This window comes from Ostreococcus tauri (genome assembly GCF_000214015.3).
Source record: "Ostreococcus tauri WGS project CAID00000000 data, contig chromosome 03, whole genome shotgun sequence".
Lineage (NCBI taxonomy): Eukaryota > Viridiplantae > Chlorophyta > Mamiellophyceae > Mamiellales > Bathycoccaceae > Ostreococcus > Ostreococcus tauri.
The window spans coordinates 694422-721736 of NC_014428.2; the positions used below are offsets into that span (position 1 = coordinate 694422).

Consider the following 27315-nt stretch of genomic DNA (forward strand, 5'->3'; position numbering starts at 1 on the left):
ACAGCGCGATCCTTCTTGCGTCCGCCGTGGGCGCGCGCGCGGCGGACGATGCCGCGCCCGTAACCGCTGCCATTATGTCCGAATCCTGCAGGCACGCCTTGACATCATGCACGTCCCGTAGACGCTGCAACTGATCAGTGGGGTCTTCAACGGTCAGATCGCGCATCTCACGATCGATGGCGATCTTACGAACAGCCTCGAGCATCTTTCCGCCGAGCCCCTGACGTTGGTACGGCGGAAGCACCAAAATCTGGCTCAATCTCGCCCGTTCGGACTCGGGATAGGCGTAAAAGCGGTACACAGTAGTGAAACCCGCGGTCTCCCAACGTCCGTCCGCGTGATGTCGCGTCGCAACGAGCAAAGTCCAACGCGGATCTTCGTTGTCAATCTTACTCGCGGCATCGATGAAGAACACCGCGTACGCCTCCATTGCGGCGTGCCACTTTCTAGCCTCTTCGTTCGTCGCCAACTCGTACGCGGTGATCTTAGTCACCACACCCTTGCTCTCACTTTCGCTCACGACCACACCGCCCGAGCACGGTTCCGCCATCTCCGCCTCCGCCTTAAATCGCTCCTCATCCGTGTACAGCTCGCACAAACCATCCGAGTCAAACCACTCCCGCAACTGTTCCTCCACCGGATCGGCCGGATTCATCGCGCTCTTAATCTTATCCGTGTACGTCATTCGAAGCATTGCCTTTAGCGAGGTCCTAGAAACGTGGACGTTCACGCGTAATCCGGCGTATCCGAACACGCTCTCGTCCTCTCGAAACACCTGATGCGTGAACTCGGGCTCAAACGCGTCTTCACCCGCGTCCTCCGCCTCCTTCGCCGCGTACGCCTCGCCCGAGCGCCACATATGAAACCGTAAAGCATCCTGCGCCTCGCACACGTACGACAACGGCGCCTCCACCGTCGTCGTCGTCGTCACGACTTTCGGCGTCGCGACAGATGCAGATTTTGAAATCCCACACCCCACATCGCGCCCATCCTCCCCGTGCTTCGCCCCCCCCCGCGCGCTCGACGCCGTCGCCCCCCCCCCGAATCCACTCTCGAGCGCGTTTTCATCCCCGAAGCGCGCGGCGAGCCTCGCGCGCTTGCGCGCCGTCTCGTCCTCGCCCATGCCGCGTCGCGATGTCCCACCACGTCGCCGCGTCCGTCGCACCACCGCGCCTTTCGAATTTTCCGTTGAAACCACCGCGCCTTTCGAAAACGCGCGATCGAAAGGCGCGATCGAAAGGTACGATCGACCCGCGCGCGCGCGACGCCACGTTCGATCGCCCCGCGCGCGACGCCGCGTGCGCGCGACGCGCGCGTCTTCGACGCATGGCCCCGCCCGCGCGCGCGCGGTCGCCCGCGAGCGAGGACGGGGCCGCGGCGAGGCCTGGGAAGGCGGCGAAGACGTCCACGGGGGGCGGGCGGGGGCTCACGTGTACGCTGAAGCGACGACCGACGACGACGGAGACGGCGATTTCGAGGGCGACGGAGGACGACGCGGCGGATGACGATGACGTCGCGATGGGGGGGGGGCGGGTGAAGCTCTCGGTGAAGATGCGCGTGAAGAGCGAACGTGCGCCGCGAGTGAGCTTTTTGAACGAGGACGCCGAGCTGAACGATTACGGCCCGAGCGAGAGCGACAGTGACTTGGAGGACGCGCTGTGGGGCGGGGGGGATGGGTTCGGGGATAATGATTTCAGCGCGCTCGAGCTCAAGCCCGATCACGCGAATCGGCCGCTGTGGGTGTGCGACGACGGGAGGATCTTCTTGGAATCGTTTTCGCCGGTGTACAAGGCGGCGTACGATTTTTTGATCTCCGTCGCGGAACCGGTGTGCAGACCGGCAAACATGCACGAATACGTGCTCACACCGCACTCCTTGTACGCCGCGGTGTCTGTGGGGCTGGAGACGTCGACCATTTTGTCAGTTTTGGATCGGCTCAGTAAGACGCACCTGAGCGAGGAGATTCACGACTTTGTGCATCAGTGCACTGAAAACTACGGTAAGGTTAAGCTCGTTTTACAGCGCAACAAGTTCTACTTGGAGTCAAACGATCCGAAAATCTTGCAAGAGCTCCTCCAAGACGACGTCATTCGCGCGGCTCGAGTGGCTGGGTCGGGGAACGCCTCGTTTCACGTGTCGCACGCGCTCAAGGAGAAGGGCGCTCAAAAGTTGGTGGACATCACGGAGGAGGGACAGGACGACGACACCGCCGGAGTAGACGTGCCGGCAGATGGTTTGGACGCGAAATATCAGCAAGAATTCCTCCCGGAGTACGATCCGGATAGGCAAATGCATAGTTTTGAGATCGAAGCCAGACAGGTGGAGCACGTGAAGCAGCGCTGCCTGCCTGGCAATCTCGGATACCCGACGCTGGAAGAGTACGATTTCAGAAATGACACCCGAAATCCCGACTTGAACATCGAGCTCAAGCCGATGACTCGCATTCGTCCGTACCAGGAGAAGTCGCTGTCAAAGATGTTCGGGAACGGACGCGCTAGAAGTGGGATCATCGTTCTCCCGTGCGGCGCCGGTAAGAGTTTAACCGGGATCGCCGCTGCTGCACGCATACGCAAATCGTGCCTTTGTCTGTGCACATCAAGCGTCAGCGTCGATCAGTGGTCGGCGCAGTTCAAGCTTTGGACGAATTTGACGGATTTGAACATTGTTCGATTCACCTCTCAAAACAAGGATGAGTTCCCGCCGCCCGGCGAGGCGTGCGTGTGCGTGACGACGTATAACATGGTAAGCGCAGGTGGTAAGCGGAGCGAGGGAAGTGAGCGTATTTTAGAGGCGATTCGCTCGCGTGAGTGGGGTTGTATGCTACTCGATGAAGTTCACGTCGTGCCGGCGGCAATGTTTCGCAAGGTGATTGGCATCACCAAGGCCCACTGCAAACTCGGTCTCACGGCTACTCTGGTGCGTGAAGACGATAAAGTGGATCATTTGAACTTTTTGATCGGGCCAAAGCTTTACGAAGCGAACTGGTTGGATTTGCAGCGTGACGGGCACATTGCAAATGTTCAATGTGTTGAGGTGTGGTGTCCAATGACGGCTGAATTCTTCCGCAAATACTGCGATTCAAATTACTCCAATAAGAAGCAGGTGCTGTACTGCATGAATCCGAACAAATTCATGGCGTGCCAGTTCCTGATGCAGTTCCACGAACAACAGCGGAAGGACAAAGTCATCGTGTTCAGCGATAACATTTTTGCACTCAGAGAGTACGCCACTGCGCTGCGGCGCCCTCTGATTTACGGCGACACATCGCACGCTGAGCGTACTCGGGTGTTGCACGCTTTCAAGTATAGCAACGAAATCAACACCATCTTCCTGTCGAAGGTCGGTGATAACTCGATCGATATCCCTGAAGCGAACGTGATCATTCAGATTTCTTCGCACGCAGGCAGTCGCAGACAGGAGGCTCAGCGTTTGGGGCGAATTTTGCGTCCAAAGGCGGCGCAGCTGAGTGGGAAGAAGACAAACGCGGATGAACATAACGCTTTCTTTTACTCTCTTGTGTCGACGGATACTGCTGAGATGTACTATAGCACAAAGAGGCAGCAGTTCTTGATTCAGCAAGGCTATGCGTTCAAGGTTGTGACCGACTTGATCGGTCCTCAAGATAAACAGCAGCTCATGTACTCCACGCAAGAAAAGCAGCTTGATCTCCTCGCGAAGGTACTGAGCGCTGGTGAAGCGGAGGCTGGGGAAGAAGTTCTTCCGGACGACGAGGACGCTATCCGAAAGGCTCAGAAACCTGCGGGAGCAGCACGCCGAACGGCAGGGTCCATGACTGCGTTGTCTGGTGCCGATGGTGCGTACATGGAATTCGACGCCCAACGCGGTGGCGTGAAGAAGAAACCAAGTTTCCAACGCGCTTCGGGTGCACCGAAATCTGTCAAGCCAAAGAATCCAATTCTCCGAGAGCGCGACGCAATGCTTCGCGGCAAGAAGTAAATTGTTTTAGGCTGATGGTAGTAACAAACTGTAATCCATCATAGTACGTTTAGGCCAACTAGGTCGGCGTCAGGTCTCTCTGCCCTTAAAGGAAGTACCTGCGACCCATTTGCATCTCCACGCCACCCTTTATTGGTGACAGCGCTCAGGAGCGACGACGCAACGCGACGAGCTGACGAATGCGGTTTGCAGAACGACGAAAGAAGGGAGGTGATGTAATTTAGACCAGTTACAACGGAGTTCGCGCGAGTTGTTATCAGCATGTGAGAAAGAAGCGAGTCTCTTCGATGAGTTGACGCCACCACATCTGCCACTTCTGTCCTCTGGTGAAACGCGGCGCACGATACACGTACTCAGCCTCTTTCTTGGTCTCTAAACCTTCAACGTGACCGGAAATGAGGCCAAACTCCCGAAGACGTGCAAAGAGTTGTCTCTTTGCATCAGCATGCGTGCACTTATTCCGCCTCGAGGCGATTTGAATGAAGACGCTGAGCAAGAAGCTGTTTTTAAGGTCAACAATAATCTCAATCTTTGGAGGTCGGCCTCTCCACCTGATCTCATCCGTCTCATCCCAAGTGAATTTTTTCAGGTTCATCCCAACATCGGACTCACTATCCTCCATCTCTGGCTTTGCGATTTGCAAGAAAGCTTGCATCGCCCTGACATTGAATCTGCAGTTGGTCGTGTATCTGATGGATAGGATTCCCGCTGATTTGACGCCAGCATATTTGATCATTCGTTTGAATAGAGTGCCCAATATGAACCACCACGTCATGTTGATGATGAACATCACCATTGGGGTTTGCAAATACCAGTCGAAGGCTTTAATCGCCCAATCAATGTCCCCGGCCACGCCCATGTACAAGCCGTGGAAGCGATCTAAAATTGCGAACGCAAGAGAACCAGCCAAGACAACTTGCATGATTTCGAGCGACGTTGAGGCTCGTTCATTCGCACGGAAAACTTCTTCAAGGTTCTTCGTGTTGTTGGAAACGTTCTCGTTCACCTTGAACTCCTTGTTGCCCGTGATGACGTCGGCTGCGCTCTTCAAAGAACGCAACTCCCCACTCGCTCCGTCCAAGTTTTTGCGCATGTCTCGAATGCGTCGCTCCAGACGCTGGTTCGTGTCATCGAGCTGCAGAACCTTCGCCAATCTCGTCATTGCCTTTCCTTCGAGATTAATACTGACCGGATCCGTAAGGGACTCAAGCAAATAGCTCTGGATTTCTCGCATCAAGATGATGTCCGCCGTGACATCCGAAATGAGAGAGCGAATTGTGAAGATGTTGTTTGGATCAGCGTCGTGATCCCGGATGAGTTGCTCTATCTCGCGCAAACTGTCAATTATCACGAACGTTCTTCGATAAAGCGCATGGATGAACAGCTCGCGCGACTTCATCGACATGTATTGCAGGACAAGAGGCTCAAACTTTTCACATTCTTTTGAGCAAAGAATCATCCCTGTTGAACCAATTATGACGATCTCATCGTCTCGGGAAAGCTGGAAACCACACTCGACCTCGCCGACAATTTGGCGAATTTCGTTCTCTTGGTCCTCCATGTCAAGTAATTCGTGCGCCATCGACATTTCTTCCTGACCCTTCTTGTTGATTCTGCTGGTGAAGAAGACGTTAAACTTTTCACGATCCATCGTGCTCCCCATGTATGTCAAATTTAGCAGTGCCTGCTGATGTTCGGTGAGCAAGTTATTAATAACCTCGCTCGAGTCGCTACCAACATCACGAAGTAAACGGGCTAGGTTATCGAGCGACAAGTTGTCCCCGTCCACCGACTTCATAAGACCGTCAACCGTCAGTCCATACACCAAGAATCCTTCTTCACTGACGTGAACTCCAAAATTTTCTATCTGAACAATCCCAGGCTCTTCTTCGTACGACACCTCTGCCTCAAAGTTAACATACGCAGTTTCATCGAAATCTAACACGTTGACCCTGGTAAGACCGTCAACTTTACCTTGAAGGCAAGGATTGCTCGGATCTTGGTCCATCTCGCTGGTGAAATACCCACCTGAGATGCGTTCGGTCGACCCAAGCTTTTCATTCAGACTAAGCACTTGGTTAGCACCCATTGGAATCCATTCGCCTACGAGCAAACGTAATCTATCCAACGAGAGTAATTCGTCCAGCTCATCCCGAATAGTACCCGTTGCTTTGGCAAGCGTAGCTGTCTTGCTTTGATTGCTAACACACTCACGACCCCAATGGCGCATCGTTCTTGGGATAAAGGGAGAGGAAACGTACGACACCTCTTCTATCTCGGTGACTTGACTCTCTTTCGATCGACCGGACGAGGTGACTAGGTTGAAGACCTTGCCTTTTTCATCCCACTGAACGAGGTACAAATTGCTCGGCGATGGATTTGCCTTTTCAGCGTAAACCACCTCTTCAATTGCCTGCCTGTCTTTACGACGCAAGTTCGCTTTTAGATGCAAGTATCCCTCTTTCGTTAGCCTGTATGCCGTGGTTGTGTTGTATTTCTTCGAACTCATTCGCAAGCTGCAGAGCAATCCAGCCTGGACCATGTCATCGAGATCATCGACGCCTTCTTGAGTGACGTTCAGCCAGACACGCTTCGCACCCATGGTCTCCGCCATCGGCGCGTAATCGTAATTGAGAGCGCCCGAACGAATACACTCGTACAGTATCACTAAAAGCTGCGTCTTTCTGACCCAGAGCTCGTTATTCTCTTGCACGTTAGGGAACACGTTCACGTTTGATGTCGACGTGTAAATCGAAATGAGAAACAACAATCGCGTGTGATCGACCCCGATCTCCCCCTCCGCAGCCGTAAACTGTCTTCTTTTCGGCTTCAATGCATTGTGTTTTCTCAGGGCGCGCATGACGGCTATAGAGTTGAATCCCTCGGCGGTTCCCTCGGCTGCACCGCCAAGTTCGAGCATCGAGCGAGCGATGACCTCATCCTTTGCCACCTTGGTCTCCATCGCCCGCTGCAGCGACTCTTGCATCGTCCGATTCAATTTTTCATCGATTTGCCTCGCGTACGCCTCGTACATCGCAATGAGCGCGACGCCACCGAGATCGAGCCCGTGTCCGCCTTCGTCGACGGACCGCAACAGCTCCAGTCTCGTGAGCGCCTTGGACATCGCCATCGCCATCTGCACGTGCACGAGCAATCGCCGCCACAGCTTTCTGAACCGCACCCTCGTGCCCACGTCCACCCCGGCGAAACGACTCTTCAACCCCTCGCTCAGCGCCAAGTATCGCCTCCGAGAGCACTCGGCGAGGAGCTCCGTTCGGACGACGACGACATTCGTCTCCCCCTCCCGCGCCCGCATCGCGATCCGCGGCGCGCTCGCGGCTCCCGCGCGCCCCGATTGCGATCGCGACATCTTCTCCGACGACGATCACGCGTAGCGCGCGCCTCGACACACCGAGCGGCGCGAGCGGCGTTCCGATTCGAATGCGTTTCAATCCAAGTCCTGTTTTGATTAATTCGAATGATTCCACCCGCGCGCGCGTTTTCGACGCCCCTCGCGTCGATCGCGATCGACGTCGACCCCGGTCGAGATGTTCACCGCGCGCGTCGCGATCGAAATCCGCGACGACGGGCGACGCGCGTCGACGGCGCGCTGGACACTGCCGCGGCCACGTCGCGCGGCGATGGACAGGGGCTCTTCCACGGGTCATGACTCGTGAAATCCAATCAACCCGAGGCCTTCGCGCGCGCCCCGCGCGGCGCCGCACACGTCGACGCCGCGCGCGCGTCGATCGCGCGACGCGCGCGCGCGACGACGATGGATCCCGCGGAGCCGAACGCGGGGACGAACGCGGGCGCGCGCGTGGGGGGCGGGAGCGCGGCGGCGCCGCTGCGATTGAAGTTTACGCTGAAGCGACCGACGACGACGACGAGCGAGAGCGCGAAGACGACGCGCGCGGAGGGGGGACGAGGTGAGAACGAGTCGAGGGTGAAGCGGGCGCGGAGCGAGAGTGGGTCGGGGGAGGATGCGCGAATCGCCGAGTTGCGCGCGAAGATGGCGCGCCTGGAGGAGCTCGTTCGGGACGGCGGCGAGCGCGGCGCGGGCGGGGAGGCGAGATCTTCGGGAGATGGGACGACGGTAGGACGAGAGCGCGTCGGACACGCTGGGTTAAGTCGCGGCGTGGCGCCGCGAGCGGCATTTTTCGAGCAGATGGTGATGGGAGGGGCGAACGCGAGGGACGAGGGCGAACGGCCGTCCACGAGCGCGAGAGGCGGAGAGGAGGATTCGAGGACCGACGGCGCGCCCGTGGTCGGGGGACAGAACGTGTCGATGGATCCGCCAACGGTGAAGGATGAACCGGCGGCGTCGAAGAAGAAGCTGGATGACGCGCTGAATAAGTTGCAAAAATTGGATAAGACGCACGTCTTCGCGTACCCAGTGACGGAGGAAATTGCGCCGGGGTACTTTTCCATCATCACTCGACCGATGGATTTCTCCACGCTGCGCGCGAACGTAAAGAACGGTCACTACGCTGCGTTCTATCCGTTTTGTGTGGACGTGGAGACGATGTTTCGAAATGCATTGAGGTACAACCCGCCGGTGACGGAGATACATCAGCTCGCGGCAAACATGTTGGAAAAAGCGCGAAGGATGTTGAACAAGCTGCGAGGTTTGGCACCCAGCGCTGGATTCATCAAGCCGGCGAAATTCAAGACGGCGTCAGAGGCGACGAAGTCGACCAGGGTGGCCAGTACGGCGACGCTCAGTGTTCCCATGGACGTGGACATGTTCTCTCCCGGCGTTGCCTCGCAACTCGCCGAGGACGATGACGGTTCGAATTACCTCAGCGTCGAGAGAGACTTCGATGCGGGTTTGGAATCCTTCTTAGATGATGCTTTCCAGATGACGAATATGGCTTTTGACGCAGGCATGGACGCGTTCGATATGCACCACGGCGCAACGAGTGACGGGGCATTCGTGAGCAAACCGCAAGAGATGACACCGAAGGCGACGGCAGCGACGAAGAGGCAGACGTTCAAGATTCCGCTCACATCGCATCATATCATGCGACTACCAGAAATATTCCTCGGCTACAGAACCGAATCTATCTTGACGAAGCAACGACTTAGGAAGAATGGAAATATATTTGTCTCGAGCAGTGGCAGTGCTACGTTGGACATGTACTCTGCCTCTGTGAGGTCTTTCTTGTCCGCAGTGGACAAGGATAAGTGGGACAACATTCTGACGGAGAAGTGGAAGAAATCAGCGGCACCACCGGATCCCAAGATGATGGACGCGCCCGAGGTGACAACGTTTCAATTGACACCGCTTGCCTCTCAAGCGAGCGAGCTCCCACCATCGACAGGAACGCAACTCCCAGCGTCTAACGTCGCGCCCGCGATCCTGCAACCGTCTCTCGAGGACTCTATCAGTTTGTTGACTCTAGTGCGAGAAAATCCCGACGATCATATGCATCCACCGCGCATCAAGGCGGGTATCGCTGGCATGCGAGCCATGCTGCGCGCCGGGGACGTCCTCCGTGGCGACGCAGAGCCCGAGGACGAAAATCCGCTCGACAAACTTCCCCCGGGGGTCATCCCAACGGGCCGGGATATGGTTTTCACCGTCACCGTTATCGGGAATACCATTGCACACTCGCTGAGGAAACGAAACATTGACGTCCGTCTCCCGCAGGCGCCTGCGCGTTAGGTGGGCGCCCAGTTGAACGACCACCTCCGGGATCCTAGCCACGATCGTTCACCACGGACGCGCGAGTTGTATTAGTTACACGAGTTTAATTGCTAAGAAATGTGATAGATAGGCACACCGAGCGCGAGCCAACGCTCCCGTGACGCGCGCGCGCGACGCCGAACGGTCACGCCGTCCCGCGCTCCACGCTAACATCCTCCAACGCCACCCTCTGCTCCACGCGCGTCGCCATGACGCCACTCACGAGCACTCTCCCCTCCGTTATCATCTTCTTCGCCTCTCCCGACGTCTTCGCCAATCCACGGCGAACCAACGCGCGATCGAGTCGCCGATGATGCGAACTTTCGCTCGACGCGCCGTGTCGTTGCTTTTCAAACAGCGCCGCCCCCCACCCGCGCGCGATCGAGCGATCGTCCGCGACGACGATCCAATCGTCCGCGTCCACGACGTCGACCTCGCCCGCGACGCGCGCGCGCGAAGGCATCGCGCCCGGCGCCTCGCCGTGACGCCGACGACGCGCGCGCGGACGTCAACGGTCCCGAGGGCGATCGCGCGTCGCGGATGTACACCGTTCGCCCACACGTGGACGTCGACGCGCGCGTCAAAAGGGGCGTCGACAGGTGACGCACCTTTCGACATCGACAGGTACATCGATCGCGGCGAATCGATGCTCGACGTTCGATCATCGAACGCCCGTTCGCCGTTTCCAGGACCTTCGCGCGCCACCACATCGCGACGCGCGCGCGCGCTCGACGTCGCGGACGGGGCGCGAGGGATGGCGGACGCGGTGGACGCGTCGACGCCGCTGTTGCGACGACGGCGACCGGCGACGGCGACGGTGGCGACGGCGGCGACGGCGGCGACGGCGGCGTTTTTGGCGACGTACGCGTGTTTGGGTGTTGGCGCGCGCGTCGGTGGACGCGCGCTTCCGAGCCTCGGCGTCGTCGGCGCGGAAAACGCCGTGGGCGTGGAAGGAGGCGAGTCGGATGCGACGAAGTATGCGGTGCTTCAAACGCAGTGCCTGCTGGTGTGCGGATCGCAGGGCGACGGCGCGGCGAAGACGTTAATGGACCTGAGCATGGAGGCGGGCGGTCGGGCTCCGACGTGCGACGAGCTGCGGGCGGTCACGGCGGCGGACTCTTGCTACGCGAACAAGTGTACGTGCATGGAGAAGGCGATGTACACCAAAGAGATTGATTTGATTTGCGCCACGGGAGAGACGACGATGGATGCCATCGAATCGAGCGCTTTCTTAAAGCAAGAGTTCGAAGCTGGACGCGACGCGTGTCCGCAAGAGTTTGCCCAGACGAATGAGCGGGCGACTGTGAACAACGCGAGCCAGTTGGGCGTTCCTCTGTATGCGAGCCCGAAACTTGGAAACAAGGACACGTGGGTGCCCAGAAAAGGTCAACTCCTCGCTCGCGCGCCCAGACAAAATGAACTCGTCGGCGCCAAGACGCCAACAACCTTCAAACTTTACACGCAGTGTAAGCCCGACCACGTCAAAAAGCTAGGCGGTGAATTCTGGTTTGAGAGCCTGGCAGGGGCGTACTTGGTCAGACACAATTATGGGAGTCATTCGTTTTTCAAAAAAGATAAAAGGCTCCGCATGCAACGAGCCGAACTCGAAGATGGAGTTTACGGTTACACTCTGACGACGGATCAGGTTGACTGGGAATACGGATTCGAGCTCGAGAACTCGAATGGGAACACGCTTTTGGAAATCGGTAAAGTGAACAAAGACCATCCGACGCTTCTTCAGAGAGAGTCGTGTACTCAACGCTACGGAGAGTATTTCAACCGGGTGTTGACAACTGAAGAGAACCCAAACACAGTTTCTTACGTCTTTGGTAACTGTACTACCGAGTGCCCGAGTGACTACGTGGACTCTGCGTTCTGCGTTCAACCGCTCACTGACGTCATTCCTTCAACAGAGTCTGAAGCATTCGATATAGGTGAGCTGGTCGACGCGCGCCTCGCCAACTTTGCATCCGCGCTGCTTTATGCTTCGAGTACATCTGTTTTGAACCGTCAAGGCGGTAGGACGTACGTTGTCAGGTACAACTCGGGCACCAAGAGTCAGCAAGACTGGATCGTCGGCATCAGCGACAAAGAGCGCACTCTCGTCAAGATGGCAAGGATTCGCGTGAAACGCGACGAAATCACAGGTACTGGCAAAGTTTGGCGGCTTGAGACGCGAAAGTATACCCTTCGACGAAATGCCGGTTACGCGTATGAAGACTGGAACGAACCATCGGCCGGTTGCATGAAGCAGTACTGTGACGTCGCCCGTTACCCTCTCCCATCCTTTTGGGACCAGTCGAGTCCAAATAGTGGAGGCGACTATCGAGTCATGCGAATCGAATACACAAAGCTCGATCTCGGCGATGCGCCGCCGCAACAATTCACAGTTTCGCTCGACGAACGCCCTCTCAGTCCATCGGTTCCGAAGCAACTACTGGCTCCCGGGACGTGGGGAGAAGATCTCGACGTTCGCCGCGTCATCTTGCGCAGTGGCACCATTTGCGGCTCTTGGATTAACCAAAAGAACTGCATGTTTGCCAACGCTGTGCCAGTGAATCCAAAACACTGGGACGATTACAACGGACCCACAAAGAATATCAAGCAGTGGCTCATCCTTACCATGGATGGTTATTTCAAGGGGCAACGTATCGAAGTCACAGTGGGTACTGACGGAGGCGTGTACGCCAGAGCAATTGAAGCGCGTTATATTGTGAGAAGCTACGATCCGGATGACCCCAGCACTTTTGATCCTCTTGCGTACGACTTGAGCGAACAGATGTCGAAAAGTACGAGCAAAGCGAACATTGCCGAGGGCTACGACGACGGAGGTTACGGCACGGGCGCGATCACGTTCCATCTTGCCGCCGAGATGAGCGCATCTCTTCGAGGCGTGAGTTGCTAATTATCAACTTGTCAAATACAAACCAGTCTCACAGATGTGTCTTTTAATCACATTCAAGCTTTTGATTATGCGCGCACGTAGAGATATCATCGACCGCAACTTTTTGACACTGTGCTTCGGACGAGCTCCTGAACGCTTGACGGCTTGTGTCAAGCGTCGCGTTCGTGACGTGCGCGCCGAAGCGGGCGGCGGCGAAACGTCTGAAAACTCGGTCCGACGGGCGCCGTTCACATCGACACCTCTGTGGAACAAATGTGCTGTATTTTTGAAGCGCGTGATGAACCGCGTGACTTCGCATGATGCGTGTATTACAACTATGGTCTATTCCCCCACGGTCATGCCGAAACCAAACTTGTGGTTTTTGTTCGCGTGATCAACTTCGGCGGAGAGAATGAGGTTCAAACCGACGTTGAGGCGCTCCTCGAGGTAGGTGGACACGACGCCGTGGTTGTCAATGCGACCGCGAATGCGGCACTGGCGCAAGATGTAGTCGTACCCCACGCTCGCGGTGGCGTTACGTTGGTTCCAGTTCCACAAGAAATCGCTTGCGAGCATCGCCTTTTCGCTTACTTTGGTGCAATATGTGAGCGAGAGCAAACCGGTGGTCGCAATTTGCCCGGTGGCAACGGTTTTATCATCGGCGTATCTCGCCGCGAAGCCAACACCGGATTTGCCCTGACTCCCCAAGTAAAAGCCCTCACCACCCAAGGAGAGCGTCGGCGTGACGCTCTGCAAGTAGTTCACCCCGTAGAACTGTCCACTCCCGTACTTGAGCTGCGCCTGGTAATCCAAACCCTTGAAGTCAGCGTCGAACATGACCTGCGAGAACCCCGTCTCCTTGGTCGACTGCAGCTTCACCGACAGCCAATCGCTCAAGTCGTACTTAATCCTCCCGTTCACCCTCCCATCCGTCAAAACCCGCCCCACGAGCATGTAATGCTGATCCACCACGTTCGCCCCGAACTCGTACGTCGACGTCGGAATCTTAATAATCTGTCCGCCCTGCGCCGGCACCTCCACGTTCCCGAGGAAGAAACCGTGGCTTAAAAAGAACTTTTGGTTCAACTGTTTGTTATAATCGAACCGAGCGCCCTCGAACAGGTCCGCCTTCAGCGACATCATCACCTCACGCTGCATCTCCTCGTACTTCACCGGGCAGGGCAAATCGTTGTAGTTCACCGTCCCCGTGGTCGGTTTCGAGTCCTTCGCCGCGTTCGCCGCCGCCTCCGCCGCGGCATCGCCCTCGGCATCCGTGATCGGGGGCATCGAGCCCGCGGCGGCCTCCATGCGAGACACCGCGAGGCCCATCGTCGAGGTGTGGCCCGATCGCTCGGGCGACGCGCGCGGGGCGCTCGGGCGACGGAGCATTTAACGTATCACATCTTGATGCATTACGTACATACTACGCGCCGAGGGTCCGATATTCACAAACACGGACGCGCGTCGTCGGCGTGTCAAAAAGACCCGCGTTTGACGCGTTGAGACGACCCCCGCGCCGAGGGCCTCGCGCGGGCGACGCCCGCGTCTCCCGCGCGTCGTCCGTCTCTTTGCGACGCGCGAGACGTTGGGGCCATGGCGAGACGTGCGTGGAGCGATCGAGCGATCTCGCGCGCGCGTGACGCGCGACGGTGGCGCGCGCAAGCGCGGAAGCGCGCGGAGGGACGACGCGCGCGGAGGTTCGAGGCGTGGCGCGCGGCGATCTGCTCGCGAGCGAGACGACTGACGTCGAACGCGTCGCTCGACGATCACTAGGTCCGGCGAAATGCTACCGCGTTATTAAGAATAAGCCGTACCCGAAGTCTCGGTACTGCCGGGGCGTGCCTGGTGCGTGCGAGCGAGCGACAACGCGAGGGAGCGGACGCGCGCGAATAACCCTAAAACGCGATGATGGACTGTGGACTGACGACGCGCGCCCCGTGACGTGCGATCCATTTACAGACCCGAAGATTCGCATCTACGATGCGGGTATGAAGAAGTACAACTGCGACGCGTTCCCGGCGTGCGTGCACCTCGTGAGGTAGGTTAAGAGCGAGTGATGAGTGCGCGATGGTGGTTCGCGTGACCCTACCGCTCGTGCGAGTCTTCACACGACTTTCACGCGCGACGCGACTTTTGTATGGCGATCGAGAGACTGACGATGGAACGCTATCGTTATTTCGCACCCATCACAGTTTCGAGAAGGAACAAATCGGCTCCGAGGCGATGGAAGCCGGCCGTATTGCGGCGAACAAGTACATGGTGACCAAGGCTGGTAAGGAAGGCTTCCACCTTCGCGTGCGCTTGCACCCGTTCCACGTTCTGCGCATCAACAAGATGTTGTCTTGCGCCGGGGCGGATCGCTTGCAAACGGGTATGCGTGGTGCGTACGGTGCCGCGCAGGGTGTTGCCGCGCGGGTGTCGATTGGCCAAATCATGTTGTCCATTCGTACGAAGGATGTGCACGCGGACAAGGCCGTCGAGGCGTTCCGCCGCGCCAAGCACAAGTTCCCGGGTCGCCAAAAGATTGTGAAGTCTAAGAACTGGGGTTTCACCAAGTACACTCGCGAAGACTACATGAAGTGGAAGGAACAAGGCCGCCTCGTTCCGGATGGTGTCAACGTGAAGGTTGTCGACAACCACGGCCCGATGGCCGCGAAGCCGGCGGAGCAACTCTTCGTCGGTGCCGCTCGCGTCTACAAGCGTTCCACGTAAGCGGTTCGAGATTAGACGATCGAACTTTTTAGAAAGTTTGTGATTCTTGAACTTACAACTCAAACAACCTTCGCCTCGCACTATAAAGAATCTCTCTAGTGAAAAATTTTACATTTCGGCGCTACTCCGCCCGCTCGGAGAGCCTGCAACCGATGAGCTGAAAATAGGTGTCACTCGCGCGTAAGCGTTCGGCATCGGCCAAACGAGTCAACACAGGGGATTCACCGGAGGAATCATCTCCCTTGAGCGCCTCGAGACGGCCGCAAAAGACAAACTGACCCGGAGGTCGTCGCATGAAGAGGAGCGCGTTATCAGTCGACGCTGGCCCGCTTGACTCTCCCGTGAACTCCGCTGATTTCGATCGACGCACACGTTCGACGTCGTCCTCGAGCGCTCCCGCGGATCTACCGTCCCATTTCATGTACAATTCGCCATCCTTTTCCCAGAATGATGTTGGTCCCTTTGTCTGTGGCTTGCCGACAGAAATGAATACCGACACAGCGTTCGCCCACGTGTCCACGTTCCGACCGTCGTTTTTCGATCGAATCGGAACGTCCGGAGAGAGCAATTCTACGGCACCCTTTCGTCCGCCACTCAGCGTCATCCCGACGCTGTCCAGTGAGTTCACGACGTCCGCGGTTGCCTTCTCGATGGGAGTTTCTCGCGCAAACTGACACATTTTCCCTTGACCTCCTCGCTTCGCAGCTTTTTTCGCGTTCTTTTGAGCCTTGACTCGGATTTTCTTCACCGTTCTTGGAAGACCTCGCAAGGGCTCACCGAGATCTATTACCTCTCGAAGCACACGAGGAATCTCAGCCTCGTCTAATATCATCTCGAGGCACTTGTCAAAAATGAGGCACAAGCTGTGGCCATCCGCCGCAGCGTACGCGATCTGTCCCTCGGTGAGCGGACGCTTCCCCCAGTCACTACACTGCTCCTTCTTATCGAGCGTAAAACCGGTGACCTGGCGAGTTAGCACGGCTAATCCACAGCGAAGCGACATTTTGCTTGGACTCGACGCGAACGCCAACTGCTTCACATCCACCAGGTTCTTGCTTCTCTCCGACCACACCTTGAGATGCGAGTACGAGGCTTTCATCCGTTTGATATCGTAAGCGAAACTAAATCCGAGCTTGTAGACGTCTTCGCTCCACAACACGGCTTGCAAGAGCTCATCCGTAGCGTCGTTCAACGCCTCGCCCGCGCTCCGCGGCGCCGTCGCCAATAAATCCACCAAGAACACCTCCCCTCGCGTCGCGATTTGCAACAGCGCCACCGGGGTGTTATCGCCCGGTCGCCATTCCGCGTCTAGTCCGATGCACGGCGGCGCGCGAGCGCTCGTGGACGCCTCGCCCGAGCCGCCGAGCGCGCGCACCGCGTCCGTCGCCGCGCGCAGTCCCTCGACGTCGTCCACCCAACGCACGCGCTCGGCCGGGACGTTCGGGAGCGTGGCGAAGCTCTTCAACCGCCCGCTCGACGGCTGCGCTGGGGCGTCCGAGGCCACGGCGCGAGCGCGAGCGCTTCGAACGGGCCGGCGGCTGCGCGCGCTCTGAAGCCGAGCGTCGGCGCGCGCGAAAGGCGCGCGCGCGGCGTTCGGAGACGCGCGGGGGAGGACCGAGGCGCGCATTTCGCGCGCGCGGCGCTCGGGTGGACGACGACGCGAACGCGCGCGATGGTCTGCGGAGGGTGGGCGCGGCGCGACGGCGTAAAGCGGTCGTCGTATCGTCTACATCGTCATCAACTCGAGATTTGCTAGAAAGAATCGTCGCTCTGGCGGCGCTGAGCGCGCATTTCAGCCCACTTCGGAGCCTTGGGCGCTTGCTTGGTGCTCTTTGAGGCTTCGGATTGGCGCTTGAAATCGCCCCTCGGCGCATTTACCGGCAGCTCCATGCTCGGCGCGGTTTTATACATCTCCAAGAGCTTTCGCTTGACGTCATCGCCCTTGACCCCGATTTTACTCATTTTCTTCGAGCTGTTCCATCTCGCCGCGATGGCGACGTCTTCAAGGATCTCGCGCTCCTCGGACGTCGCCCGCCGAAGCTCCTCCACGAAGGCTTTCGCCGTGATGACGTACGCCCCGCTCCCTCGCGCGATCGAGCTCAGCGCCCCGTCCGAGGTCGCCACGTACACCGCCTTATTTTCATCAATCTCCTTTTCCTTCGCCACGCGCGCTTCGATCCAAGAATCGGCGTCGTTCTTCACGCTGTACACGACCTGAAATCCATCCGCGTCCAAGTCGCCCTCGATCTCGTCCTCATCCTTATCCTTCGTCCGATCGGCGTCCCAGACCAACACGACCCTGTACCCACTAAAACTCTTGAAATCAACCACCGCGTTCGTGAGCGCAACGCGCGCGGCGTCCATGTCTCCCTTCGCGAACGCCTCGCTCGCCGCCTCGACGCCATCCTCCCCCAGCCCGCACACGTTGTACCCATCGATCAACAGCACGGGCGCCGTTCCGACGCCACCGTACGCCTCCAACTCCCCCACCCGCCTCGCCTCCGCACGCGCCTCCCCCCGTCGTCGCCGCAGCTCAGCCTCGTACGCCCCGTCCCGCGCCGGGCGAAACGCCGCGCCCTCCGCCTTGTCCGTCGTCCGCCCGCGCGTCCCCGCCCCGCCACCCCCGCCCGCGCCCCCGGACTCGCGCTCGCGCGTTCGTCGCACCATCCGTATCTGCGTCGACACGCTCACGCCGTTCACCTTACGCGTGATCCGTCGCGGGGCGTCGTCGGCGGACCCACGCGCGTTCGTCCCGGTCGTCCCTTCCGCGCGCGTCACGCGCTGGACGCGCGCGCGCGCCCCATCGACCGACCCCAAGCGCGCGCCCGTGGTCCCGCGCATCTCTCTCGCGCGCGCGCGCGGTCGGGGCCACGCGCGAGGGCGCGAGCTCGCCGCGCGCGTCCCGCACTGATCGCCCGCGCGCGAGAGCGATGCCGACCGCGACGACGACCGAGGCGTCGACGCCGCCGCGGACCGCCCCGGGGCTGACCCCGATGGCGATCGCGACGTCGCTCCTCGCGGGCGGCGTCGCGGGCGGGGTGTGCGTGCGCGCGGACGCGAATGATGGGCGATGACGACGGATGGGGACGGATGGACGCGACCGCGCGCGGGGTCGCGACGGCGACGCGGGAGTAGACGCGCCGGGGCGGGTGGATGACTGACCGCGCGCGTCGATCGCTCGCGCGCGCGCAGGTCGAGAACGGCGGTGGCGCCGTTGGAGCGGTTGAAGATTTTGCAACAGGTGCGGCGGACGACGGACGACGGACGACGACGGAGACGAACGGTGGACGACGACGACGACGACGACGACGACGACGCGGTGTGGATGACTGACGAGAGGTGCTCGATGCGTAGGTGTCGTCGAACGGGGCGTATAACGGGGTCGTCTCCGGCATGGCGCACATGTGGAAGACGGAGGGGATGAGAGGTTTGTTTAAAGGGAACGGGGCGAACTGCGTGCGCATCGTGCCGAATAGCGCGGTGAAGTTCTTTTGTTACGAACACATGGCGCACGGTTTGTTGGAATTGAGACGAACGTTCGATCAGAACGCGGAGATGGACGTGTTGACGCGTCTGGGGGGCGGCGCGGGCGCGGGGATCGTCGCGATGTCGGCGACGTACCCGCTCGATATGATTCGAGGACGTTTAACCGTGCAAAAGGGTGGGGGGGAGAATTATAGGGGTATTTATCACGCGGCTACCGTTATCGCGCAAAGGGAAGGAATAGGAGCGTTCTACAAGGGATGGCTGCCGTCCGTCATCGGCGTCATCCCGTACGTCGGGCTGAACTTTGCAATCTACGAGACGCTCAAGGACCAGACGGTGAAATTTCAGGGTCTGAACTCCGCCGCCGAATTGAGCGTGCTCAGCGGCTTAGTGTGCGGCGGGATCGCCGGTGCGGTTGGGCAGACCGTGGCGTATCCGTTCGACGTCTGTCGCCGCCGCTTACAAGTGTCGGGCTGGGCCCAGGCGGGCGTCGCCAAGGGACCGGTGTACACGGGCATGTTGGATTGCTTCCGCAAAACCGTCGCCGAGGAGGGTGTCACCGCCCTCTTCCACGGCTTGAGCGCCAACTACGTCAAAATCATGCCGAGCATCGCCATCGCGTTCGTCGTCTACGACCAGCTCAAGATCATATTAAAACCCGAGGTCAAGATCACGGGTTAACGGCGCGCCCGAGCGCCTCCGTCTTGGCGGCTCGCGCGTCCGTCGCGCCGTCTCGAGAAAAATCAACCTCGACGCGGACGCTCGGACGTCTCATTAATAGCCATCATCATTCACGTAGCGCACACCGATCGCATCGTACGATCGCGCCCGTCTCCACGCGCGCATCGGCGTCGTCTCCGCGTCGTCTCCCGACCTCGCGCGCGCCCGCCCAGGAACCACATTTTCCGGCACGCGAGCGATCAATCATGTCCAACCCAGTCGTGTTCTTTGACATCGAGATCGGCGGTCAACCCGCGGGAACGATCGAGATGACGGTGCGTCCGCGCGCGCGAGGCGCGAGCGCGCGCGAGAGCGAGCGCGCGCGCGACGCGAGAGCGCGAGAGCGAGCGCCGGCGATGCGATCGCTTTTTCGAGATCGAACCCATCGAGCGACGACTGACGACGCGCACGCCTCGCACGCGCGATAGCTCCGAGCGGACGTCGTTCCGAAGACTGCGGGTACGTCGCGCGAACGCGCGCGTGGGCGACGAGGGGGTGAAACGGACGCGAGACGGGAAAGATTGGGACGATTGCGATCGGGGGAATCACGACACTCGAGACGATCGGTTGACTTTTTGGAATGGAACGCGCGCGGGGTGGATTCGTGGACGCGCTCGATGGAAAGCGAGCGGGGAAGGTTGAGAGACTGACGATGGCGATGATTTAATGGTGACGCAGAAAACTTCCGTCAGCTGTGCACGGGCGAACCCGGCTTTGGCTTCGCCGGCTCCTCTTTCCACCGCGTCATCCCGGGCTTCATGTGCCAAGGCGGCGACTTCACCAACCACAACGGCACGGGTGGCAAGTCCATCTACGGCCACAAGTTCCCGGATGAGAACTTCACGCTCAAGCACACCGGCCCGGGCATCTTGTCCATGGCGAACGCGGGCCCGAACACGAACGGCTCTCAGTTCTTCTTGTGCACGGCCACCACGGGCTGGCTCGACGGTAAGCACACCGTCTTCGGCTCCGTGACCAAGGGCATGGACGTCGTCAAGGCCATCGAAGCCGTTGGCTCCCAATCTGGTGCCTGCTCCAAGAAGGTGACCATTGCGAAGTCCGGCCAGCGCTAAACAAAGCCGGAACGGAACGCGAGAGCGAGTCAACTGCTTCACGAATAAACGGGCCCGACGCGATCGCGTCGAGCGCTGACGAGTTGCAAACGTAATACAAACTTACAATAATCAATCATTGAGCACCGCTATCGATAATGGTGCGTCCAACACGCGCCAAGACGCGATCACCTCGCCTCCGCGCCCGTCGAGTCCGCCTCTACCCGCTCCCACGACCTGAAACCGACGACTGCGGCCACGTTGACGCACTGCGCGATGACAATCGGAGTCGGCATTTCCACCGGTGCGATAGCTTCACTGAACGCCGTCCCACTCGCGATCTCTACCAACGCAATCGTCAACACGCCGACGTCCGCCCAGACCGTCCCGCTCGCGAGCGCCGCCGCCGTTGCGCCGCCTCCGAACACCCACAGCGCCGTCACGCCTCGACCGAACGGCGTCAACGTCGCGAACGACGTAGCATCGCACGCGTGCGAAACGATTCCCCGGCCGAGGAGATCAGGCGCGTGCAGAGCGGCACCGAGGGTGAAGAGAGGCAGGAGAACGGCGCGGTGACGCGCGATGGCATCTTTGGGCGTCTTTGGGACTAGCGAGAATGCCCGAGTACGCACGATGCGCGCGCGCGCGTGCGCGCGACGTTTTGAGCGCGTGAGCGGGGCGACGGACGGGGCGAAACCTCGGGCGAGCATGCCCGTCAATGAGGACGGTTCCGCGAGGTAGAGTCGTCTCGTGAGCTAAGGATGTATTACAATCAACGATTCCATCAGCGGATCCAGGGCGAGGCGAGGCCGAATGGAGTGAGGGCGTCCATGAATTGTTTGTTCAGCGCGCGGCCGAGGACGACCTGGGCTTCGTCGGGGCGAATGGGAATCACGGGATGGGGAGCGCCCGATGTGATGATACCTCGACGGAGAAGGGAGTTTCCAGCCTCCAGCCCGCACACGAACGCTCGTTCTTGGCACAAACCCTTGGCTCCGTGCTCTTTATCGCCCATACGAACCCAGTCGCCCGCGCAGACGATGTTAGAGACGGACGGACTCTCGAGCGGCGGTCTCTTCAGGTACGAACCAGGAGAGAACCAGGAGACAGCTCCAGGATAACGGCGCACTTCGAAGTCCAGCGCTTCAACACCCTTGAATCCTGGAACGGCGGCAGGAAGTAGCTGCTCGATAAGTAGTTTGACGATGTCGTCGTCACTCATGCACGCAATCGCGGTGCCGTTGTAGAAATCCGCAGCTATGACTGAGCCTTTTGGCTCCTCGCCCCCCCACAGCTCCACCTCAGTGTCCTTTTGCAACTGATCGAGCATGAAGAACGTGCCACCGGCTCCGCGCAACTCCTTGAACCTACTGAAGACGTTTGCCGGGTGGTGGACGTTGACGTAACGGTCCAACCAAATGCGCGTAGCCACTACGTCGATTGCGCCAAGAGAAGCCGCAGCGCTAAACTCTGGAGCGACGCGAGCCAACACTGGGGAGTTGGACACCACGCTCTTCATTCCTTTCGCACCGAGAGCGAACACAACGCCATCTATGTCGTCAATAACGCCCTCCTTCCCGTCCTTCGACGCCCAGTGCACCGCCTCGGCTCGTCGTGTCACCTCATCAACGTCCACGCGGTTCACAAATGTGCCTCCGACAACCTTCAATCCGTGCTCGCTCTGCAACCGCGAGCACAACGGCGCGATCAATACCTCGGAAATACTTTTCGTCTTGATCCATCGAACATCGAACGAGTCCTGATGTGCGAGCGCGTAGTAGTACAACAATTCCATCACCACGGCGGCAGACAGTTCCTCTGGCGGCTTGAACAATCCTACAAGCAGCGTCGGTCGAATAAAATCGTCCACCAATCGCTTGCTCAAGCCCATGCGTATAAAAAGCTCGTGTGCGGTGAGCCTATCGTACGCCTCGAACGTCTTTTCGTCCCGATTCAGATCCAGCATCGCATACAACAACCCAACCATGGACGCTCGATCGCTCAGCGGCAGACGCTTAAAGTTATCAAACGTCGCGAAAACCTGACCGAGCGGGCTTGGAAGCGCCAAGGAATCCCCAAAAACCGGTGCCGTAGCCTCTAATCCATCCGGAGACCAGAACGCGCTCGGGGTGAACTCCGTGAACGCCTCGCTCTCCTTCACGCCCATCTCGCGCGCGCACGCCTCAATGTTTGGATAATCCTTCCAGAATCCCCTCGTGCCCGCTTCGAACGGTTTCCCGCTCTTCGTCGTCATCCCAGTCGATCCTGTGGGGTCGTCCGCGGCGTCGATGAGCGTGACGCGGCATCCGGACTCGCACAGAGCCTTGGCGGCGCCGTAACCGCCCCATCCAGCGCCAATGACGACGACGTGGTCTTTACGTCTCTCCGTCGTCGCGGACGCCGTAGCTCGAACGACGCGCGAGGTGGACGATGAGGACGATTTTTTCGGCGCGGACGTGGAGGGCGCGCGGGTGAAATACCGCGCGAGCGCGGACGCGGAGGCGAACATGTCGCGAGCTAAAGTGACGTCAGCCGAGCTTTCAGACGTCCACGGAGCGCGTCTTGAGCGACGAGCGACGCGCGTTGGATCTTTCAATGGAATCTTACGCTACAAATTACACGATTATTACGTTCCCGAGCTAGTTCACTCCCCCGGCGTCCACGATTACCTTTCTCGCCTCTCCCTGCTGCGCGATGACATCCTTGAGACTGGCGACGAGCTTGTGTCGTTTCGCCGACTTGCGCTCGAGTTCCTCCTCCAACACCGCCTTTCTCTCCGCCCGCTTCTTCTCGTTCTCCTGAATCGACTTCTGCCTCTCCTCTCGCTCGCTCTCGATCGCTTTCTGTATGTCCTTACGTTCCTCCTCGAGCTCGCTTCGTATTTGCTCGACCCTCCGTCTCGCGCGCTCCGCCTCGGTTCGCGCCTCTCGCGTCTCCTCCACGATCTCCCGGTGTCTTCGCATCACCCGCGATCGAGCTCCCCGAGCCTTGGTCAATCGGAGCTCTTGTTTGATCGCCCGAACCTCTCGCGCGATCGCCGTCTTACGAACCAACCGCGCGCCGTCCGCGAGGGCGAGCTCTTTGAGCCTGCGCTTGAGCAGCCCCGACTTGAATCCTTCGACGCTCATCGTCGGTGCGGGCTCGTCCGCGGCGAGAGGCTTGACGACGGGACGTAGGAAGTCTGGTTCCTCGCGAGCGGGCATGCGCGCGATCGACGCGCGAAGTTCTTCGTCGGTGAGGACGCGATCCATGGGGAATTCTGGAGAGTCGGCGAGTGCGGTCGCGCGAGGCGTCGACGCCGATGTTGGATGTGAACGCGTGATCGCGACGCGCTGAGTGTGTTACAGAGGTTGATTGTGCTATGTGAGATCACGTCATGGCGCTGACGAAATCGGCGAAGGAACGCTCGCGCATCTCGGGACATCCCGTCGGCGCGATGAGGCCGCGCTCGAGCGCGTTCGCCTTGACGCCGCGAGTGTACTCCTGGGGAAACTTGTACCCGAGTCCGTCGTGGAACTGATGGTACACCTCGGCGGGGTAGAAGGGAAGCACATCGCTGTCGTAGATCCACACCTGGTTGATCACGTCCGTCTCCGTGGGTTTACGGTCGGATTTCATCAAGTTGCCCTCGCCGCGGACGAGCTTCATGTTGTGCACGTTCGCCTCCTCGATGACCTTGAACATCGGCGAGCTCATCCCCCCAGGGAGCGCGATGCAGTTTCTGTACCCTGGTCCGCTGTCCTGCGGATCGACGCGCTGCATCCCGAGTCCTGGAATCTTCTGAAAACTTCCAAAGTACGCATCCGCGAGCGTCCGCAACTCTCTCTCGTCTCTCGCCTCCACGGCGACAACCTCGCAGTGACCCAACCGCTCGTACACCGTGTCCGCGGCGCCGTAGTAATAACACACCGGTTTATCCTCGGCCTGTTTCACCGCTCCACCGGCGTAGCCGACGACGGAGGTGATCGTGTCGTCCGTCCGACCGAGCGCGCGCTCGGCTTCGTAAAACGTGTGCTGCCGTCCCCAGAAGCACCCGTTCCCGAAGTAATACGCCCGACTCGCCGGCGCCGCGCGCGCCTCGGACGCCATCACCGGCTCGGCCGTCGTCACCGCCAGCGCACCGACCGCGAGCGCGCCGACGGAGGCCAAGAGGGCGCGACGAGAGCTGGTGGAGCGAGAAGCGACGTCATCGTTCGCGTCGACGTCGTTCGGCGTGGCGTCGGCGCGTGCGCGACGAACGACGCGCCGAGCGCGCGGGCGAGCTGTGTGTGCGCGCGCGCTGGGCGCGCGCGTGTGCCCTCGGGCGAGGACGCGCATGGTGAACAGTGGAGAGCGCGCGCGCAGGGACGGATAAAGGCGCGAGCGGGACGCGAGCGCCGGGACGTACGGGATCGAACGAGAGAAGACGAAGGCGTGAACATTGCTGGCCATTAAAGTGCACGTTATGGTATATAAGTGTGGAAGCGCGGTCGGTGCGTCGTGGTCGCGATCGGTGATAACCGTGTTCGAGGACGCACTCGCTTTACGTGGCGCTCAGTACTTCCGGAAGTTAAGACTCTCGCGCTCCGGGAGCATGGCTCGACCGTAGGCCTCTAAGAATTTCTTCTTCGCGTCCTGATGGGACATGCCTTTGAGTTTATTCCAGAAATCCCAGCGCTCGCGCTCGTCGTAGGCGATGCCGCCGTGGGAGGCCCACATGGGCTTCTCGCCCTCGACGTCCCCCTTTTCAACTTGCTGCTTGGCGGCGTAGAGAGAGTACCAATCGTCCGGTCGACACACCGCCCCACCCGGCTTCGGTAACATTCGCCACTTGTGTACGTGCTCTTTATCCCAATTCTTCGAGAGCGTCTCGTACTCCTCCATGGGCGGGACCTCCCACGTGACCTCGTCCGCGACGTCCGCCTCGCGTTCCTCCACGAACACCTCGCCCCCCTTCTTAGGCGTCTTCAATTCATTTTTCGAGAATATGCGCTTGAAGTTCGACAGTGAATTGACGGAAAACATTCGAAAGAATCCATCGACGTCCGCTCGGCGCGTGATCGGCTTCTTCGCGTCCACTTTCTCGCGCTTGAACCCGAGCTCGAGCGCCGTCTTGCACACATCCTCAATCGTCACCTCGCGCACGGCGTCCCACCCGGAGCCCGAGAGCGCGAAATCGATCGTCGTCATCGCTCGCGCTCTTCGCGATGAAATCACCTCCGCTCGCCGCGTCGCCGAGTGCGGGCGCGCGCCCGCGCGCGCTCGTAACGCCTCGTTGTCTCGAGCGTGTAAGACGAATCGACGTTTGCTCCTCGCGACGCGACCGCGTCACCTCATCGTCGAGCGCGCGCGCGCGACCGTCGCTCCCGATCGCTCGCGCGCCGACGGGCGGTTGAGAAAATTCTTCTCGACGCGACGTCATGTCGCGATCGACGTTCTCGGCGTCGCCGGGCGCGCGCGCGGGCGACGCGTCGCGATCGTCTCGCTCGCTCAACGGTCCTGACGACGACGACGACGAAACGCGCGCGCGCGCGGCGTCGCCCGCGATCGCCGACGCGCGATCGAGATCGAGCGCGAGCGCGTCGACGAGCGATGGTGACGGACACCGCGTCGCGACGGTGAAGGCGCTGAGCGAGAGCGAGAGCGAGAGTGATTTGGACATGGCGGTGGACGACGACGCGCCGAGACGCCTCGGCGCGGCGTGGAGCGCGTACGACGCGAACGCGGTGCTAGCGATGGACGGTGAGATGGCTTTGAAAGCCGCGGAGGAACGGGAAAAGGCGGACGCGCGGGTGGTTCGACCGAAGCGACGCGCGGCTGCGAAGGGGGTGGTGGCGAGACGCGCGACGGAAAAACCGACAGAGCGCGCGCGGAAGACGGTCGTCAAGGAGGAGGCGGACGCGAACGAGGACGATGCGAACGAGGACGAGAGTGAGGATGAAGGCGTTGAGCCATTGCGGCAGAGTTTTCGAATCAGCGCCCCGACCCAGTGCCGTTCGCCGTTCGCGTGCGACTCGCAGAGACCGACGACGAGGCCCGCGGAGACAAAGCTGGAGAAGGAGGAGAAGAAGAAGAAGAAAGTGAATAATACGTCGGCTGGGTTTTCGTCGTGCGATGATGGCGTACCGGACGCGCAGGTGCGTGTCAAACTCAGCACCGGGTACAGTGAAAGAGAAATGAAACACATGAGTCGCAAAATTTCCAAGCTCGGCGGCATCGTCGTGGACTCCGTGCGCGATTGCAACGTCTTCGTCACCGAAGCGCCGCTGAAACGCACGAGAAACGTCATGATAGCATCATTGAATCACTGTCCCATTGTGAAATCGTCGTGGATCGACGCGTCGGCCAAGGAGGGAAAAGGAACGTTTCTCACGACGCGCCCGTGGCTCGTCCGCGACAAAAAGTTCGAGCGAGAGCACGGGTACAAGACCATGTGCAAACTCAAGGAGACCAAGGTGTCTCCGTTCAGGGGCAAAAAGGTTTTCATCGACAACACCGAGTACGGTTTCGTCTCCAGCCCCCAGAGTGTTTGTGAAGTCATGGAGGAACTCCTTGAAGTCGGCGGCGCCGAGCGCGTGGACGAGAGCGATCGCGCCGACTTCACCGTTCGCCTCAGCGCATCCGCGCCGGGAGCGTACGAGAAAAATGATTCGGAGAACCCCATCTTCACCCCCTTCGACGTCTTAGCCGCCTCGCTGAGCGGCGAATTGCGTCGGTGTTAACGTATTCCTCGCGTTCCAATCAGGCTCCCGTATTGTGTGCACCTCTCCTCGCTCCACCTTCGCGCTCGCCCTGGACGAGTCCCTCTTTCAACGCCGCGCCGCAGCGACACGTCG

At 59.6% G+C, this 27315-nt stretch overlaps 18 protein-coding genes across 18 annotated transcripts in view; 7 read left to right on the forward strand and 11 right to left on the reverse strand.

Moving 5' to 3' along the window:
* OT_ostta03g04220 (Histone acetyl transferase HAT1 N-terminal) overlaps positions 1 to 1123 on the reverse strand; it is a gene marked incomplete at both ends in the record, with an annotated part of 1526 nt that extends 403 nt beyond the window's left edge. The window contains one exon of the mRNA XM_022984845.1: positions 1 to 1123. This exon is cut by the window's left edge and continues 2 nt beyond it. Within this exon, the coding sequence (XP_022838570.1) occupies positions 1 to 1123 (1123 nt within the window).
* A 395-nt stretch (positions 1124 to 1518) lies between these two features.
* OT_ostta03g04230 (Helicase, C-terminal) lies at positions 1519 to 3957 on the forward strand (the record flags this gene model as incomplete). The annotated part of the gene is made up of 1 exon (XM_003078274.1): positions 1519 to 3957. One exon carries the CDS (start codon positions 1519 to 1521, stop codon positions 3955 to 3957), a length of 2439 nt encoding a protein of 812 aa, XP_003078322.1.
* Positions 3958 to 4213: 256 nt separating this feature from the next.
* Positions 4214 to 7327, reverse strand: OT_ostta03g04240 (unnamed product; the record flags this gene model as incomplete). Its single annotated transcript, XM_003078275.2, has 1 exon — positions 4214 to 7327. The coding sequence occupies one exon, from the start codon at positions 7325 to 7327 to the stop codon at positions 4214 to 4216; it is 3114 nt and encodes a 1037-aa protein (XP_003078323.2).
* Positions 7328 to 7732: 405 nt separating this feature from the next.
* On the forward strand, positions 7733 to 9625 carry OT_ostta03g04250 (Bromodomain, conserved site; the record flags this gene model as incomplete). The annotated part of the gene is made up of 1 exon (XM_003078277.2): positions 7733 to 9625. One exon carries the CDS (start codon positions 7733 to 7735, stop codon positions 9623 to 9625), a length of 1893 nt encoding a protein of 630 aa, XP_003078325.2.
* A 166-nt stretch (positions 9626 to 9791) lies between these two features.
* On the reverse strand, positions 9792 to 10109 carry OT_ostta03g04260 (RNA-binding S4 domain; the record flags this gene model as incomplete). Its single annotated transcript, XM_003078278.2, has 1 exon — positions 9792 to 10109. The coding sequence occupies one exon, from the start codon at positions 10107 to 10109 to the stop codon at positions 9792 to 9794; it is 318 nt and encodes a 105-aa protein (XP_003078326.2).
* Positions 10110 to 10400: 291 nt separating this feature from the next.
* Positions 10401 to 12551, forward strand: OT_ostta03g04270 (unnamed product; the record flags this gene model as incomplete). Its single annotated transcript, XM_022984846.1, has 1 exon — positions 10401 to 12551. The coding sequence occupies one exon, from the start codon at positions 10401 to 10403 to the stop codon at positions 12549 to 12551; it is 2151 nt and encodes a 716-aa protein (XP_022838571.1).
* Positions 12552 to 12872: 321 nt separating this feature from the next.
* Positions 12873 to 13859, reverse strand: OT_ostta03g04280 (Eukaryotic porin/Tom40; the record flags this gene model as incomplete). The annotated part of the gene is made up of 1 exon (XM_003078280.2): positions 12873 to 13859. The coding sequence occupies one exon, from the start codon at positions 13857 to 13859 to the stop codon at positions 12873 to 12875; it is 987 nt and encodes a 328-aa protein (XP_003078328.2).
* Positions 13860 to 14123: 264 nt separating this feature from the next.
* OT_ostta03g04290 (Ribosomal protein L10e/L16) lies at positions 14124 to 15242 on the forward strand (the record flags this gene model as incomplete). Its single annotated transcript, XM_022984848.1, has 4 exons — positions 14124 to 14133; positions 14304 to 14375; positions 14490 to 14568; positions 14723 to 15242. The coding sequence occupies 4 exons, from the start codon at positions 14124 to 14126 to the stop codon at positions 15240 to 15242; spliced, it is 681 nt and encodes a 226-aa protein (XP_022838572.1).
* Positions 15243 to 15363: 121 nt separating this feature from the next.
* On the reverse strand, positions 15364 to 16869 carry OT_ostta03g04300 (Ribonuclease H-like domain; the record flags this gene model as incomplete). Its single annotated transcript, XM_022984849.1, has 1 exon — positions 15364 to 16869. The coding sequence occupies one exon, from the start codon at positions 16867 to 16869 to the stop codon at positions 15364 to 15366; it is 1506 nt and encodes a 501-aa protein (XP_022838573.1).
* Positions 16870 to 16994: 125 nt separating this feature from the next.
* OT_ostta03g04310 (Protein of unknown function DUF901) lies at positions 16995 to 18083 on the reverse strand (the record flags this gene model as incomplete). Its single annotated transcript, XM_022984850.1, has 1 exon — positions 16995 to 18083. The coding sequence occupies one exon, from the start codon at positions 18081 to 18083 to the stop codon at positions 16995 to 16997; it is 1089 nt and encodes a 362-aa protein (XP_022838574.1).
* Positions 18084 to 18172: 89 nt separating this feature from the next.
* On the forward strand, positions 18173 to 19409 carry OT_ostta03g04320 (Mitochondrial substrate/solute carrier; the record flags this gene model as incomplete). The annotated part of the gene is made up of 3 exons (XM_022984851.1): positions 18173 to 18282; positions 18435 to 18483; positions 18597 to 19409. 3 exons carry the CDS (start codon positions 18173 to 18175, stop codon positions 19407 to 19409), a joined length of 972 nt encoding a protein of 323 aa, XP_022838575.1.
* Positions 19410 to 19654: 245 nt separating this feature from the next.
* OT_ostta03g04330 (Cyclophilin-type peptidyl-prolyl cis-trans isomerase, conserved site) lies at positions 19655 to 20521 on the forward strand (the record flags this gene model as incomplete). The annotated part of the gene is made up of 3 exons (XM_022984852.1): positions 19655 to 19723; positions 19877 to 19907; positions 20127 to 20521. 3 exons carry the CDS (start codon positions 19655 to 19657, stop codon positions 20519 to 20521), a joined length of 495 nt encoding a protein of 164 aa, XP_022838576.1.
* A 167-nt stretch (positions 20522 to 20688) lies between these two features.
* Positions 20689 to 21210, reverse strand: OT_ostta03g04335 (hypothetical protein; the record flags this gene model as incomplete). The annotated part of the gene is made up of 1 exon (XM_003078284.2): positions 20689 to 21210. The coding sequence occupies one exon, from the start codon at positions 21208 to 21210 to the stop codon at positions 20689 to 20691; it is 522 nt and encodes a 173-aa protein (XP_003078332.2).
* Positions 21211 to 21284: 74 nt separating this feature from the next.
* On the reverse strand, positions 21285 to 23009 carry OT_ostta03g04340 (NAD(P)-binding domain; the record flags this gene model as incomplete). The annotated part of the gene is made up of 1 exon (XM_022984853.1): positions 21285 to 23009. One exon carries the CDS (start codon positions 23007 to 23009, stop codon positions 21285 to 21287), a length of 1725 nt encoding a protein of 574 aa, XP_022838577.1.
* Positions 23010 to 23139: 130 nt separating this feature from the next.
* OT_ostta03g04345 (hypothetical protein) lies at positions 23140 to 23751 on the reverse strand (the record flags this gene model as incomplete). The annotated part of the gene is made up of 1 exon (XM_022984854.1): positions 23140 to 23751. One exon carries the CDS (start codon positions 23749 to 23751, stop codon positions 23140 to 23142), a length of 612 nt encoding a protein of 203 aa, XP_022838578.1.
* A 118-nt stretch (positions 23752 to 23869) lies between these two features.
* OT_ostta03g04350 (Peptide methionine sulphoxide reductase MsrA) lies at positions 23870 to 24589 on the reverse strand (the record flags this gene model as incomplete). The annotated part of the gene is made up of 1 exon (XM_022984855.1): positions 23870 to 24589. One exon carries the CDS (start codon positions 24587 to 24589, stop codon positions 23870 to 23872), a length of 720 nt encoding a protein of 239 aa, XP_022838579.1.
* A 444-nt stretch (positions 24590 to 25033) lies between these two features.
* On the reverse strand, positions 25034 to 25669 carry OT_ostta03g04360 (FERM/acyl-CoA-binding protein, 3-helical bundle; the record flags this gene model as incomplete). The annotated part of the gene is made up of 1 exon (XM_003078287.2): positions 25034 to 25669. The coding sequence occupies one exon, from the start codon at positions 25667 to 25669 to the stop codon at positions 25034 to 25036; it is 636 nt and encodes a 211-aa protein (XP_003078335.2).
* A 230-nt stretch (positions 25670 to 25899) lies between these two features.
* OT_ostta03g04370 (BRCT domain) lies at positions 25900 to 27201 on the forward strand (the record flags this gene model as incomplete). Its single annotated transcript, XM_003078288.2, has 1 exon — positions 25900 to 27201. The coding sequence occupies one exon, from the start codon at positions 25900 to 25902 to the stop codon at positions 27199 to 27201; it is 1302 nt and encodes a 433-aa protein (XP_003078336.2).
* Positions 27202 to 27315: the final 114 nt, after the last annotated feature.